We start from the raw sequence: 15,586 nt of genomic DNA on the forward strand, positions 1-15,586 counted from the left end.
AAATTGCAGGGACTCTTTTAGGTATCCTGAGTGGCAAATCACTTCACTTTCAGAATGATTACGATACTGGCTTTACTTGCATAATGATGCAGCTGATGGTTACCAATGCAATGTTTGACTTTATATCGTTTCTCCCAAAGAGTTTGAAGGCCAAGTACTGCTCAAACACAGAGTTTGTTGGCAGTATTTGCCCACGGGAGTCGGAGAGAAGACAATAGAATGAAATTAGTACCATGGGGGCAAAAGAGCAACAAGCTGTAATGAAGGTTTGGAAACATGCCCAATACAAGCTCAATCGTGACAGGGAATTGTTTGATGAGTGCGTTTCCCCTTTGCTGGTTTACAGCTGACTGCATGCTGCAATTGGATATTATTTGCTCGATACTATTTCTGGTAACCGTATTGGCCTCTCATCCATACATCATCTCTCTGTCTATGTCCTCGTCCTGTACAGCTGTCATGTCACCATCTTCGTCATCCCCTGAATCCTCATCATCCGAATCTTCATTTCCGGATCCCATCTCCTCCAATATCCTAGCCTCTTCTTCTCCCCGCTCAGCCGCGCGGGTTTCCTCAGCTGGAGCACGCTTTGGTCCTGCGTTGGGGTCCCTGACACGCACGCTGTAACCTTTATGCTTGTTCTTCTTTGTTGGTTGCCGCCCGCGAAGTTGCGTAAGCTCTTCGTCGGTGAGACGTAGATTAGGCAGAGGGAGATGGAATGTTGCTTGATTGGATCGCATGGGAGTTTCGTCTCCTGCTTGTAGCGTCATTGCGAAATCTTCTCGCGTAAGGTGCCGATCAAATTGAATGGCAACAAGCTTTGTCTTCATGATGGCTTTGACCTTTGCCCAAAGACCTCCGTGATACCATCCGCTGCTTGGGTCCCATTCGGGACGGATAGCAGCATTCTCAAGAAGATCTTTGAGCAGTGGGTCGGTAATATCGCATACTTGCCACACTTTACCGTCAGTGTGAAAGGTGTCGCCGTCAAAAACGTGGCTTTCCGAGAGCTCCTCTAGAAATTCCTTCAATGGGCCCATCTGGACCTTGCGTAGAGATTTCCACGTCTGACCGCGTTGGGCACGCTTCTGCTTGGGAAGCTTAAACATAAGAGTTTGATAGGTTCGATACTTGGGATCAGTTCGTGGATCGATACCATAAGGAACCACACCATCTCTCCATGGCCCTCCCTTGAACTGATAAGCTGCGTAGTTGAGATACTTTTTGAGTTCGTTCCAATTCTTGAGTTTGCCTCCAAGGTGATTGAGTAAAGACCGCCGTGTCCACACTGGCCGCTCGTCGAAGGCCGCTTCGAGTTCAGCCATAATTTCCACCATTCTAGGATCGGTCATATCGGGTTCGAGTTGAGGTCCAGCTGGTGCAGGGTCTTCTGCGCCAATGAAATAACCAACTTGCTTCACGGCTGTAGTGTTGACTGTACCGCCATCTTCAGTGGCACGAACGTAAGGGTTCTGTGAGTATTGGTAGTTGAAAGGGAGGCTCATGTGTGTAAACATAGGTGGTGGTAGAATATCGACATTTGGTCCTTTGTCAGTTCCGGGCTGGAACTTGAACTCTTTGATCTTTTCAACTGCAAGCTGTTAGTATCTTGGTCAGATTTTGGATCGAAAAGCATACCATCTCCAGGGAGAACCTTGTCCACATATTGTTGCGCAAATGACGATTTGGACATATCCCAGTAAAAGTCTGCAAGTCCACGAAATCGATGTGTGTTCCGGATAACACCAACTGCTTCGACCTGATACTTGTCGACATTGTCTGCCATTGTTCGGCGCAATACTTTGGGATCGTCTAATCTGGCGTAAGACGAGACTCTGTCATTTTCTTGCGGTTGATCCTCAGCGTCGTTGATTTCAACATCTCCTTCCCATGGTCCATCAGTACCACGCTTGCGCTTACGCCCAGTTCGTTTTGGAACAGTGATCTTCAACACGACATTATGACTGCGAGCATTATGTGACATAATGGGCTTGCAGAAGGGTATCTCTGGTGTCAAATAGAGAGGAATCGAGTTTCTCCCTGCATCCATGACCTAGATTCCTGTTAGTGGAAGTAGAAGACTGAACTATTGTGAGTTCTTACATGTTGGAGATTCGGTACTCGACCGAACGCCTTGACAGTACGGTCGATGTTTTCAACCACAGCAGGGATTTCTACAGCACCAATGGCGCGAGAAGGAACTGTATACCTGGGAGCTGAATCTGGATGAACCGAATCATTGGCTCTTTCACCATTGTCATTCTCTAGTTGAGTATCATCCAGGCTTTCATAGCCGTTTTCATCTGACGAAATCTCCATCGTCGCTTAGCAACTGTTATTGTAGTCGTAACATCAAAAGAAAAGGCCCGATTTATGATAAAAAGAATATCGTTGTATCTTCATGTAAGTTCTGTTGTCGCCCTGTAAACTCTAGGTTGAAAAAAACAACACTGACAAGCTCCAGATCCACACCGGAGCTAACTTTTATGGAAGTATGATGGTAACACAACAGCCCCAAGAATAGTGACCAATTGGAACTCGCTGATGAGTCGGACTTTGTGCTGATGCTGCCCAAATTAACAGAGGGGAAGAGTCGATGCCGCTGTTGCATTGGATACGCGATGATGATGACTTGACGTGATTCTCACCAGGCGCCCTTGACATTGATTTCGCTGTGGCTGGGCATGACTTCAGGCACTGTGCTTCTTGCCCGGAAGCACTTGTACAGGACAGTGTGATTTCTAACAACTTCTGTGGCTGTTTCTGGTCTGTGCTTACGGCCCCCGGCTTATCGACTCCTACAAAATATTGGGTTTGAAAGGGTATTGGTATCACGAAGAGAAACAACGAGACGAGAGAAGACCTCAGATCGAAGCATCTGCTTAACTCACGGCTGGTATGGCCTGAAACCACACTTTGGCATTCCCATCCTAGCTACGGAATGTTCTAAGCTGTACCTTTCCTCTCACCTGAATTTGCACTTGCATGCCTCCAACAGCACAACAAAATAAGCTTACAATCAGTCAATTCCTAGAAATAGAGTATCAAGGACTGATATGCTCGAGTCCAAAGCACGTGCTAATAATCATCTTATATTCGTTTTTCTAGAACGGACTTTTGAGATTCTGTTTATCTGCGGCTGAACATTCCCATGTTAAATGCCCGACCTCTTACACAGCCTACCTGTAATTTCGGCCGCGTGACTGGTTCAACTCACACCTAGTGGCACTCCAACTGACTCCCTTGGCGCCCACTTCTTGGCAGATCGGTATTCGATGTCCTTTCAGTTGAACTTAGAAATAACTATAGACAACATCAAGTGATAAAAATAATAGCTAATAGATGGCCAATACCAAGCGCATTAAAGTCGATGTAACTTAAAATTATAGCAAGCATTGATCCAAGACTCTCCCTAATTACCTGCCCCTACCAAGCATTGGGGTCCATTCAGGAGGGGCACATCCCCCTAATGTGCCTCTGCAGCGCCTCTAGTGGTTTCACCGCCCGTTCCTAGTCATCCCAACCAGGGTCAATCCAATTGAGCTCACGAGTGCATCCCTAGGGGATCTGTTAGCGACACCACAGCATCTACACACTACCACTAACAGCTGGTGATCTAGGTACGAACACCATGACCCGAACCTGACATCCCTCTCCAATAATCGAAGCGCGTTCCCTCCAACTGGAGCTTCCACCCCCCCGCAAAGCACAATACTTACTCTTCGCCGGCGCCCAACGACAATCACGTCCCGTCCGCTACCTACGACAAGTTTCCGATTTCCTCATCGACGACAACGAGGCTCGAGTCTGAAGCCGCCGTGAGCATCCCGACCACGCCGCGTCCTTGACATTTCTTCTTCTTCGTTCCACTTCCAGTTCTACCTTGCTCCTCTCGACCTTTGCTCTTACTACGTTTTCTCCTCCCTAAGACAAGACAACAGCAGCACCAGGAAGCATCAGCAGAGACCATCCCGGCCGAGCCCCCGTTACAGTTTCCCACCCTCCTGCGCAAGTACCAGCCAGCGCCTCAGTCAGTACCAGCGCCCAGCACACGCACTGCACAGCACCGCACTTGACTGCACCTCATCTCGACGCACTGTCGCCCAACACCAACCTACCAAAGATCTTCAGCTCTGGCTGGTTCAGTGCTTCATCGTTTTTCTCCTGCATGGGATCAATCGTCGCTTTTCGCTTCCCGAGTAGTCTTTTTACACCAGCTGTCCCAGCCTCATCAGCTTAGAAGCTCTCGCTCTCGCGGTCTTTCGTCCGGCTCTCGACAGGACCTCAACGCTCTCGCCAGGCTGGCCCCTCTCTTCTTGCCTTGAAATCGACCCCTAACAACGATTATCGACATCGCTCATCGCTACGACGCCTCGAATCATCGATATTGTTGCTTGCGCAGCCGTTATCACACCCTCGACGTCCCTTTGCCCCTGACGTCGTTGCCCCGGTGCCCCACTGCCTCATACAGTTGAGCAGCGGGCGTCTTAAACCGCCCCTCCACACGACACGCTGTTGTCCGACAAGATGAAGCGCTTCAGTCAGAGAGTTGTATGTCACTGCTACTTTGTTATCTACCAGTTTTGCTCGTACTAATATCATCCAGCTCTCGCGTGGGAAAGATCCAAATAAGTCTTCTAAGAAGAACAAGGATTCCAAGGATGGTACCGCGTCTCCCTCATCACGGGATTCCAATCAGTCACCCGTACTCACGCCGTCATCCTCCACGTCGACTTTGAACGATCCTAGAAACAAACCACTGCCACAGAACAATGCTGGACACGGAGGCGAACATGGTAGTGGCTCGCAGCCCTCCAATCTGTCCAATGTAACACAGGCCGGTAGCACCCCTGATCGCTTTGCAACTGGAGGTGCTTCGAGCCCCAACGGCGGAAGTGCCAACTCGAGACTTCCGCCAACTGTTGTCATCAGCCCAACACCAGGTGTAAGTTATACTTCTCGCTATCATTCAGTCTCGAAGTTTCGACTAATCACTGCTACCGCAGCATGTCCCTCCCCCAGGAGCCGCCGAGACGATGCCACACGATTTGGCCCCTCCTAAGGCAGGACAAAAGTCGCTCTTGATCCATCGAGGAATAGATAATCGCGATGCGATTCCCGAGGGACTCAGAACCCCAAAGAGACAGCATTCCTCACGATTCGATATCTCCGCTCACCGCGAGCTTGAGAAGTTGCCTGGATTCCATGAGGTCCCCCCTAACCGACGACAAGAACTCTTCATGCAAAAAATTGATCAGTGCAACGTCATTTTCGACTTTAACGATGCGAGTGGTGACATGAAGTCCAAGGAGATCAAGAGGCTAGCTTTGCACGAGCTACTGGATTATGTCGCCAACAACAGACAAGTCATCACAGAACCCATGTACCCCAAGGTTGTTGACATGTTTGCCAAGAACTTGTTCCGTCCGATCCCTCCTCCAATGAACCCTCAAGGCGAGGCTTTTGATCCCGAAGAGGATGAGCCCGTTCTCGAGGTTGCTTGGCCGCATATCCAGGTCGTTTATGAGTTCTTCCTGCGCTTCATTGAGAGTCAGGATTTCAACACCAACATCGCCAAGGCCTACATTGACCATAGCTTTGTCCTCCAGCTTCTCGAGCTCTTTGACTCAGAGGACCCCCGTGAGCGAGACTTCTTGAAGACCACCCTCCATCGCATTTACGGAAAATTCCTTAACCTACGATCATTTATTCGACGATCCATCAACAACGTCTTCTTCCAATTCACCTACGAAACCGAGCGATTCAACGGTATTGCCGAGTTGCTCGAGATTCTTGGCTCTATTATCAACGGATTTGCTCTTCCTCTGAAGGAGGAGCACAAAATCTTCTTGACCCGAGTGCTATTGCCGCTGCACAAGCCCAAGAGTCTGAGCATGTACCACCCTCAGCTAGCCTACTGTATTGTGCAATTCTTGGAGAAGGATGCTTCTCTTACAGAAGATGTAAGTCAAGCTTGTTGTTTATTGGTGTCATACTAATCATCTCAGGTGGTTCTGGGATTACTCCGTTACTGGCCCAAGGTCAACAGCACAAAGGAGGTCATGTTCCTCAACGAAGTCGAAGATATCTTTGAGGTCATGGACCCTGCAGAATTTGCAAAGGTTCAAGAACCTCTGTTCCACCAGCTTGCCAAGTCTGTCGCCAGCCCTCATTTCCAGGTTGCCGAGCGAGCCCTGTACTTCTGGAACAACGAGTACTTCTGCAATCTTGTCAGCGACAATGTTGAGATCATTCTGCCCATTATGTTTGCTCCTCTCTACGAGAATTCAAAGGGCCACTGGAACAGGTATGTTGCATCGAATTGTCTGAGAGACTAAGTCTAACTGTTACAGAACGATCCACGGCATGGTTTATAATGCTATGAAGCTTTTCATGGAGATTAACCCACAGTTATTTGATGACTGCTCGCACGACTACACAGAACAGCAGAACAGCGCAGCAGCACGTGAAGCTCTTCGAGAGCGTAAATGGGCTGCTCTTAGCGAAAAGGCCAACCAACAGAGGGAAAGCAACGGCAATGGAACCGCCGGTGCCCCAGCACAAAACCATGTCAACCCCATGCCTCGCGTAGACGAAGTCGACCCACAAACCGAGGATAATTCGAAGCGCCTCGATTCGCTTAAGTTGCAAGACGGCCGACCCAATCTTCACGAGCGACAGGAATCTGTAGGATCTACTCGAAGCCGGTAATCCAAGTTAGCAGCTATCCAACATTGGTCAAAGCATCGAACTTGGATAAGAAAGGGATAGATCCCCTTTCCAACGTCGAATACAGAGGGACACTGGTGGATTCGGATAACGATCATGGCTGCATAGTCGTGTTTGGCGGTGGTATTATGATTATGAGAAGGGATTAGTTTTTCGCGGTTCAATAATGGACTGAAGAACACGCGTACTCGACATACAGTCGCTTTTACTGGGATTGGGACTGGCCAGTGTGAAAACCATCGCTATATTTCGCGTCTTGACCCTTTAACCTTCTTTCTTGGTTTGCCCCTCAGCTAGACCACATTCAGGGGGGGTTGTTGTGGCGAGGACAAAAAACGTGCATATATTACAATGCTACTGGGTTCCCGCTCTGGCTCTCAAGATGACAAGAAAAGAACGCGTGTTTTTATACTATGTTGCCTGCCGTGGCATGATGGGAACCGAGCATTAAAAAAACATGGATGTCTACGCTTCTCGTGTAACTCTTTGGGGCGAATACTTAACTTTGTTCTATTTCTTCTTCGCTTTTTTCTTCTTTTGGTTGTCTCACTTTTTTCACCCTTTCGCGACATGGAACCGGGCGCATGGAGGAGCTGTAGGTTCTTCGCTGGTCCCGGGTTTGAGTTGTGCTTTTTGTGCTTTTGCTGTGTGTAAAGAGGGATTGAGGGTCTGCTTGGTTTTACGTAGACGATGAATGAGCAAGACGAAAATAAAAGTCAGTACTATTACGGCATTGCTAAATTATGGATCCCATTGTGTGTGCAAGATGTGAATCAAATTCACAGATCTATTACCAACATGTAGTTGTACATCATTGTATCTTGCTACAAATGTCTCATCGGAAATCTTACCACCCTCGACCTCGATCATATCCACCCCTCCCTCTACCACGATATCCGTTTCCTCGCCCCCTTCCTTGGTATCCGTTGTGCGGCGGAGGTGGAGGGGGCGGAACATTCCAGCCACCCATCATCTGGCCCATCATGGCTGGGTTAGGGGGGAACCAGCCTTGAGCCATATGAGGAGGTGGCGGCGGCGGTGGCCAAGGACCTTGGTAGCCAGCTGGGGGAGGCGGAGGAGCAGGGAAGTCTCCTGGTGGTGGGATGGGAGGGAAAGGTGCTGGAGGCGCCTGTTGAGGGAAAGGGGGCGGGCGATGTGGACGATCTTGGGGGTCCTTGTCCTGAAAGCGTGGAGGTGAACGCGATGGTGATCTGCTGTACCCTGGGCGCTCAAATCGTGCTTTACGGCTTCGACTCCGACTTCGACTGCGACTATAGCTGGGACTGCGTGGTCGTTTTGCGCCGCGATCGTTATCAGGGCTATATGACCGGCTTCGGCTGCGGGAAAGACTTCGACCCCTGGAGTCTTGAGAAGCTCTTCGGCGCTTATGCGCGGGCCGTGAAGAACTTCGTGATCGACTGCGAGAATAGCTGCGAGATCTGGAGCGCGAACGACCCCTGTCTGGCCCCTTTCTGTCCTTCTTTCTCTCTTTCATTTTCTCGCAAAACTGCCGGGACCAGCCGTAGTATGTGTCTCCTCCAATAACCTCACCTGTAATTTCATCCAGAACGACTCGTTCTCCCAACTCATTTAGATCGTTGCCGGGTTCGTCATTCCACTTTTGCTCCTTCGAGAACATGCGCTCAACCTCTCCTAGGAGGTCTTGTACAGCGTTGACAAGAACCTTGTCTGCAGGGCCAGCTGCGAGTTGAATAGGTCGAATCTGGTCGGGAAACATTGGTTTTGTTGAGTTCGGAGTCAGGTGAGGTAGCCATGTTGTTGCGGGTAGATCGTACCAGGGTACCGTGTTATCTCCGTGGAAAGAAGGGAGCGTATAGGGCGCGTCCTTTGCAAGTTTAAGAGTAACATTGGATGCTTGCGCTTCTTGGGCCGTTTGAGGAGCGACACCACTAGTGAGGGCATCTTCGAGCTTTTTGGCGAAACTAGAATTGACGTATTGCTGGTCCTCCCACAGGCGAATAAGATCCGCGATCTTTTGCTTATGTTTCGGGCAATTGTCGAACGCGGCGGCGCTTGCGATCATCCCAGGCAAAACGGGTTCCCAAGCTGTCGCAAACTTGAAGTCATCGTTTCTCGTGACGGCGTGATACAGCACGTCGTTTAAAACATACAAAAGATGCAGTCTCCGTCGCTTAAGGCTCGGCCGTGAGCCGTCGTCCTGTAGACTCTTGGATAGGGCGTTGAAGTATTTTGCCAGGGCAGTCGTGCGCGCGGCAGAGGGCGCAATTTTATCGATGATCCAAACCTTGCATTTCTGTTTGACCAAAAAAAGCACGCAAAATTTAGTGACTTCTGCTTGGGTACAGAGGGAAGAGCTTTTCAAGCGATGGAGCAGACCTGGACGTTGGGGCGCGAGCACTTGGCGAGGGCGTCTGTAAGGATTGGGAAGAAGGTTTCGACTTCTGGACGGCTAAGAGATGTTGGATCGGCGCGGAAGAGAGTGGCAGAGAGGGTGGCCTTTGCGATGGCCAGCTCTGGCGTAGCCATTGTTCTGAGCGATCACTAGAGACTCTAATACGAAGGCAATAAAATGTTGAATGGACGAAGTTGATTATTCAAGCTATGGTGGAGCTGAGGCTAAGTTAGAGAGAGCCTCCTTGAGTGAATGCGGCTAATTGCCGGGTCTCTCAGCACGTGGCTTGGCTGCACAAGCGGTAATTCGAGTATGACGCTCATGACGAGCCGCGAATAACGTCACTTTGCCTGTACCATCTCAGGAAAATACACAATTCAATTTCTCGTAATACTGATTTAGTGAAAGTGTGCTAACGTTGCAGCAACACAGAAAAGAGCGATTCTTTCCGTAGAAGCTCCAAGCGAGGTCGGAACCAGGTTCAAGGCTCCACTCCAACCGGTCTTGTCCGTAAAGATGTGTGGCATCCAGCTTATCACTGAATATGACAGTGTTGGTGAGTAAATTTGTGTACGATTGCAAATGAAATAAATTCAGTGATAGTCTCTCAATTCAAAATATCCAAGCAATCTGAATCCTTTGCCTTTTGGGGTAATTCACAATGACGATGCGTTAAGGTACTTGTTATACACAGCTCCAATACCGAGCCTTCTCCTCATAGACACTTTTCAGGGTTGTTGGCTTAGGAGAATCGATCTCCCTTCGGACTTCGGTATACAGTTGCACTTTCGTATTTGCTCTTCTCTCCAACTCGCTGGCTCTCGGTCTCGGGTGCATGTCTCGTAGGGGCAGGGTCGCTGCTTGCTTCTTGGCTTGGGGAGCCGGTGCTATCGGTGCGGGCAGGACTTCCGTCGCCCTCTGTGGTTTCCAAATCCTGAATCATCTGTCTCTTCTTGCGGTGGGCTTCCATCTTAGCCTGTCGGTCGGCGTTGATCTGCTGCTTAGCGAAGTAGTAGGCACCGCCACCAGCTGTGATATGGTCAATTGATGTACTAGGGAAGAAGGAATTGTGATATTATTTACCGACACAAAGAGAGCCCCAGCCCAGCCTATGATCAACATTGTCAGTTTCGAATTGCTAAAGATCGGGGGAGCGGAAATCGGAGGCGCAAAAGTACGAACCAGAAAGATTTAACCTAGAGCAGTCAGTATCAACGGCGCAATGATCGGATTTGTTTCGTTGTAAACTTACAGTGTTCATTTTGGCGATAATCGAAAGCTCAGAGTGATATTGGAATTTTTGAGAGCGAAAATCGGGACGCAGGAGTCAAAGATTGTAAGAGGCAGGGTTTTGTCAAGGTGTAAGTGGAATGGCCTGACATGATGAACCAAGAGGTTCCTTTCGAGGTCCAGGCCTTGCCGCTTGGCGCCAAAGTTGGGTACGTACCCTAGGACCGTTAAAGAGCTCCGATGGTTTTCAGTGCTTGACTTGGCCATCTCCCGCCGCTAGAACAGTTTCACCTGGGGGCGCTGCGGCAACCACAAACTGCCGTTAGAAAGGTCACAGGCGAAGCTTTTACAGGGATCAATTATTTGTGCTTTGATGGCACGAGGCGAGTTGAGACTGAACTTTATGATATGTGAACCCTTGGCTTGATCGGCACTTGATTCCTTGGGGCCAGTCGACGATCACGAGTGCAGGCTTATGATAAGTTTTGAGTACTAGGTATCTTAGACCATCTCGAACAAATATCTTTAGAGCTTTCTCTGTTGCAGGTAAATATATGCAACTGTTTCATGACAGTCGATCAACAGACAACGACTAAATCGGACAATTTTCGAGGTACTCTTTAGCATGACATTAATTTCAGCCAAAGCTTAGGCAATATAATCTATCTCAAGCCTCAGAATAACCTTGAACTACTTACAAAAATGTTCTTTCTTAGTGATTATTCTTATATCATGACGTTCCTTACAAGTATTTCATTTACTGACCGCGTGGACATCTTGAACTTCGATGGTTTCCCCGCTGATACACCCCTGGAACCTTAGCGGAAATCACTGACCCCTGGTAGCTCTACAGTGCATCATTCATGAAACGAGCATATATGCACAGTACTGATATCTCGCAAAACACATGTCTCTACAGTGCCAAGAACCACACTAGACGCACCCACTTATGACATAAGGGTGGCTCAGCCAGCTCGAAATTGTGAGAGACCACGCAAGACAACTCGCAGCAAGATCGACATCGAAGCCACGAGGAGAATAGGGGACTATGAATGAGAAAAAAACAAGACACTTCTCCAAAACATCCCTCGCTAGTTTTTCACGCACTTCCACAACGATATCGACGATACGAGACTCTTTGGGTTCTCGCCAAAGGCCCCTGTCATTAACATTAACTTCACCCACCCGCTCTTTCGTCGACCCCCAACGTTCCTTGTCACTGCCCAGTGCCGACTTTTGGAGCTTCAATTTACCGTCTCGAATTCTGGCTCTTCATTACACTCCCTTTGCTTGACTCTGGCTTGCTACGACTTTCCGCGCCGGTTTCAGCTTCAACTTTCGACTGTTGATGCCTTCATGAGTGAGACGACTGGGCGTGGGTGTAGCGGGTAGAGTCACCCTCGACCCTCGCTGTCGAGAGGAAGCATTTGTCTTATTATCATGGAGCCAACCAATGGAGAAGGGCCTGATGGCTCTTCACTTGTATGGATTCCCATTGTCTCATGTATCTACAAAGCTAACAGTCTTACAGAAGCCAGTGTCCTCATTACGAGCCCGATTCGAGAACATGGGCAACTCAACCAACTCCAACGTCAGCAAACCTGTCGATGTTCCACCTGCTACAGCGCCAGCTGCCACCGGACCTCCTTCACGACCTATCTCCCCAGCTCCCAAGCCGAACCGTCTACGTGATTTCAAGCCTGGACAAGAAGTACCGCCGGCCAGTCCTTCAACCCCAGTAATCCCTGCGAGACCAAAGCCTAAACCAGCGGCACTGTCTGTGAATCACGATGCCCCTCCCCCGCCGACATCCGCACGACCAGCTCCGACCCCGAAACCACAACCAGTTCAGCTGCAACAACCACCTGCGTCGGTTACGCTTCCAGCTGTGACGGTTCTTCCACCTCAATCGCCACCGAAGGGTCGAATCTCAGCACTAGCAGTTGGAGACCAACCTTCGTTCGTAAACCCAGATTCTGTCGCGACACCTCCAACACCAACCGGCGGTAGCCGATCATTCAAGATTCCAAGTCGATCACTTAATACTTCACCATCTCTCAATACTCCCAAGTCTCCTCGCCCTGGCGGTTCGAGGCCACCGTCACCGCCTCCACCTAGACGTTCTGGGGAGCTGATCAGGACTCGAGAAGCCAAGGTTCCTCCACCACCGCCGGCCCCTCGCAATGAAAAGGCACTGATACCTGCGCCTCCCAAGATCGCATCTATTTCCGGGCCAACAGTCATTGGGAAGGGTGGCATCTCCCAGGAAAACTCGCCGTTTAACAGTCCGCCAAGTAGCTTGGGATCTGGGGAGGAGACACCTCCAAAACTACCAACACGGCCAAGGCCACAATCACACATTGAACCAAGCAGGCCAAAATCTGTGGTTGTGGGCTTTGATCCTCCGCCTATTCATCATTCGATCACAACTATGAGAAAGGATCGTGAAGAGGCCAATGGGTTCTCAAGAGGCCATATAACTCCTCAAGTAACTGGCGAGCCTCGGCCAGCACTACCTGCAAGACCTGCAAACTTTGACATCCCGCCTCGACCTCCTCCAGTAAACAATAATAGTAATAGCATGCCTCCTCCCCCGCGTCCACAACGTCCAGCTGCAACGACAGCAGTGCAAGCCGTTGATCCCGCGCCTACTTCTTCACCACCCAAACGAGTTGTTTCGACCCCTACGACACAGCAACCTCAGCAACAGCTTGCAGCTCCTTCACGAGGTCATGGCAGGTCTATGACGATAGATAGAGCCTCTGACCGAACACCAGCCGAGTTCCGTATCGCCCCGACGACCATTTCCGCCCCGATTGCTGCTGCTGCACCTCCAAAGGCTGTGCAATCCACTCCAGTTGTTGCCGCAAAAATTGCTCCCAAGGCTGAGCCTATTCATCACGTTACCACATATCCCGAAGCTTCAAACACCAATCGACGACCGCCCTTCAGCAAGCATGGAACTTATGAGATTCCGACAAAGTATGATGCGAGAAGTTTCGATGTTTGTGGTGAATTTATCTGCGCCAGTGGTTACATGACAAGGGTGTGGAGTCTCATAGACGGCGAGCAGATTATGAGCTTACAGCATACTGAGGGAGTTAAGGCGACAGCGGTCAGCTTCAAACCCGCTGCTGACCCGCGAGAAGAAGGCAAGAGGCTATGGATCGGTACCAATACAGGAGACCTCATGGAAGTCGAGGTGGCGACGCATGCCATAACACCGAGCAAGCCAAATGTCCATGGTCGAAACGAAGTTGTACGGATATTCAGACATTGGAACGAAATCTGGACTATGGATGAATCGGGAACACTACTTGTCTGGGGGCCGGATGAGAAAGCAGTTGCAAACATTACAGGACATCCCACGCAGAGCTACAAGCTTCCGAAAGGACACACACATTCCATGGTCATAGGGGATTATCTTTGGCATGCAACAGGCAAGGAGATTCGAGTATTTGCGCCGACAGCTGACGGGCGTACCCAATTCCAAGTGCTCGTTCGTCCCCTGATCGCGGATAGTGCCGGCGAGGTTACTTCGGGCACTCTTGTCAAGTCACATCCGGATAAGGTCTTCTTTGGTCATGTGGATGGCAAGGTGACTGTCTACAATACCAATGACTATTCATGCGTAATGATGATGAATATCAGCACATGGAAGATCAACGCATTGGCGAGTGCAGGCAACTACATCTGGGCAGCGTACAACACCGGCAAAATATGTGTATATGACGTGGAGGAGGCACCTTGGGTCATTCTCAAAGAGTGGCAGGGGCATGAGAATCCCATTGTCAAGATGGCCGCCGACCCCTCTTGCTCATATTTCCTGGACCGACAGCAAATTATTTCATTGGGGGCTGACAACAAGATTAAAGCTTGGGATGGCTTGCTTGAGGATGACTTCCTCGAAGATTCAATGAAGTCAAAAGATACCCAATACTGTGACTTTGACGAAATACGAGCACTATTCTTTACTTGGAACGCCGGAGCATCGACACCTTCGAGTCTACGACATTCCGGTGGCGATTCGACATTCTTTCAAGATCTTGTTCAGTCGAGTGGCTCGCCAGATATCCTTGTGTTTGGTTTCCAGGAACTTGTGGACTTGGAGGACAAGAAATTGACGGCTAAGCGATTCTTGAAGCCCAAGAAGAAAGAAGCAGGAACAGACCAGGAACGGATGAGCCACCAATATCGGGACTGGCGTGACTTTTTGATGAAGACCCTCGACGACTACATGCCAGCGGACGATTTATACCACCTCCTTCATACAGCACCTATGGTTGGATTGTTCACCTGTGTCTTTGTGAAAGCAACCCTACGTGACAGGATCAGGGGGCTCCAAGGCGCCGAAGTCAAGCGAGGTATGGGTGGTTTGCACGGTAACAAGGGCTGCGTTGCTGTGCGCTTCCGAGTTGATGATACTTCCATCTGCCTTGTCAATTGCCATCTGGCTGCTGGGCAGTCACAAGCGAACGCCCGACACAATGACATTGCTGCCATTTTGGAAGCTAATCTGTTCGCTGTTGAACGAGATTCTGCTGCTCGCATTGACAGCTTCGTAGGTGGTGGTGATGGCAGTCTGATCATGGATCATGAGTTGTGTATTCTCAATGGCGACTTGAACTACCGAATCGACACCATGTCTCGCGATACAGTGGTTACAGCAGTCAAGCAGAACAATCTGGGCAAACTCCTCGAACGTGATCAGCTTTTGGTGGCACGAAGACGAAATCCAGCATTCAAGCTTCGAGCCTTTGAAGAAATGCCCATCACATTTGCGCCAACTTACAAGTACGACGTTGGTACTGACAACTACGACACCAGCGAGAAGAGACGAAGCCCTGCATGGTGTGATCGACTACTATACAGAGGACGAGGCCGTGTTGAGCAATTTGATTACAGACGGCATGAGGTCCGAGTGAGTGACCACCGTCCTGTAACTGGAACTTTCAACCTTTGGGTCAAGAAGGTCGATCCAAGAGGTCGAGCAACAGCTTGGATGGAAAGCCAACAGAGCTTCGAAGATATGCGGGAGAAAGAAACGTCCGAAGACAAGTGAGTTTGAACATGCTTCATCAAAAGGCACCAAACTAATATGAAAACAGACTTTTGTTCTTAAGGGATATTTGCGGCTTTGACGAAGAGACGAGCAAGAGGCTCATTAGAGAGAAGTCAGCGAGACGTGACAACCGCAGTCCCGTTCGCGCTTAGTTACCATTCCATACCCAGACGTCAAACTCGTCTAGATTC

At 49.7% G+C, this 15,586-nt stretch overlaps 5 protein-coding genes across 5 annotated transcripts; 2 read left to right on the top strand and 3 right to left on the bottom strand.

Annotated features, from left to right (window-relative positions):
- Positions 1–410: 410 nt before the first annotated feature.
- J7337_006584 (uncharacterized protein) lies at positions 411–2,319 on the bottom strand (the record flags this gene model as incomplete). Its single annotated transcript, XM_044824246.1, has 3 exons — positions 411–1,591; positions 1,639–2,053; positions 2,104–2,319. 3 exons carry the CDS (start codon positions 2,317–2,319, stop codon positions 411–413), a joined length of 1,812 nt encoding a protein of 603 aa, XP_044679903.1.
- Positions 2,320–4,527: 2,208 nt separating this feature from the next.
- On the top strand, positions 4,528–6,711 carry PPP2R5D (Serine/threonine-protein phosphatase 2A 56 kDa regulatory subunit delta isoform; the record flags this gene model as incomplete). The annotated part of the gene is made up of 5 exons (XM_044824247.1): positions 4,528–4,551; positions 4,607–4,945; positions 5,007–5,963; positions 6,009–6,307; positions 6,354–6,711. The coding sequence occupies 5 exons, from the start codon at positions 4,528–4,530 to the stop codon at positions 6,709–6,711; spliced, it is 1,977 nt and encodes a 658-aa protein (XP_044679904.1).
- An 865-nt stretch (positions 6,712–7,576) lies between these two features.
- J7337_006586 (uncharacterized protein) lies at positions 7,577–9,237 on the bottom strand (the record flags this gene model as incomplete). Its single annotated transcript, XM_044824248.1, has 2 exons — positions 7,577–9,004; positions 9,088–9,237. The coding sequence occupies 2 exons, from the start codon at positions 9,235–9,237 to the stop codon at positions 7,577–7,579; spliced, it is 1,578 nt and encodes a 525-aa protein (XP_044679905.1).
- A 608-nt stretch (positions 9,238–9,845) lies between these two features.
- J7337_006587 (uncharacterized protein) lies at positions 9,846–10,364 on the bottom strand (the record flags this gene model as incomplete). The annotated part of the gene is made up of 4 exons (XM_044824249.1): positions 9,846–10,132; positions 10,187–10,212; positions 10,286–10,299; positions 10,356–10,364. The coding sequence occupies 4 exons, from the start codon at positions 10,362–10,364 to the stop codon at positions 9,846–9,848; spliced, it is 336 nt and encodes a 111-aa protein (XP_044679906.1).
- Positions 10,365–11,773: 1,409 nt separating this feature from the next.
- Positions 11,774–15,395, top strand: J7337_006588 (uncharacterized protein; the record flags this gene model as incomplete). The annotated part of the gene is made up of 2 exons (XM_044824250.1): positions 11,774–11,815; positions 11,865–15,395. The coding sequence occupies 2 exons, from the start codon at positions 11,774–11,776 to the stop codon at positions 15,393–15,395; spliced, it is 3,573 nt and encodes a 1,190-aa protein (XP_044679907.1).
- Positions 15,396–15,586: the final 191 nt, after the last annotated feature.

The sequence above is a fragment of the Fusarium musae genome, chromosome 5 (genome assembly GCF_019915245.1).
Source record: "Fusarium musae strain F31 chromosome 5, whole genome shotgun sequence".
Lineage (NCBI taxonomy): Eukaryota > Fungi > Ascomycota > Sordariomycetes > Hypocreales > Nectriaceae > Fusarium > Fusarium musae.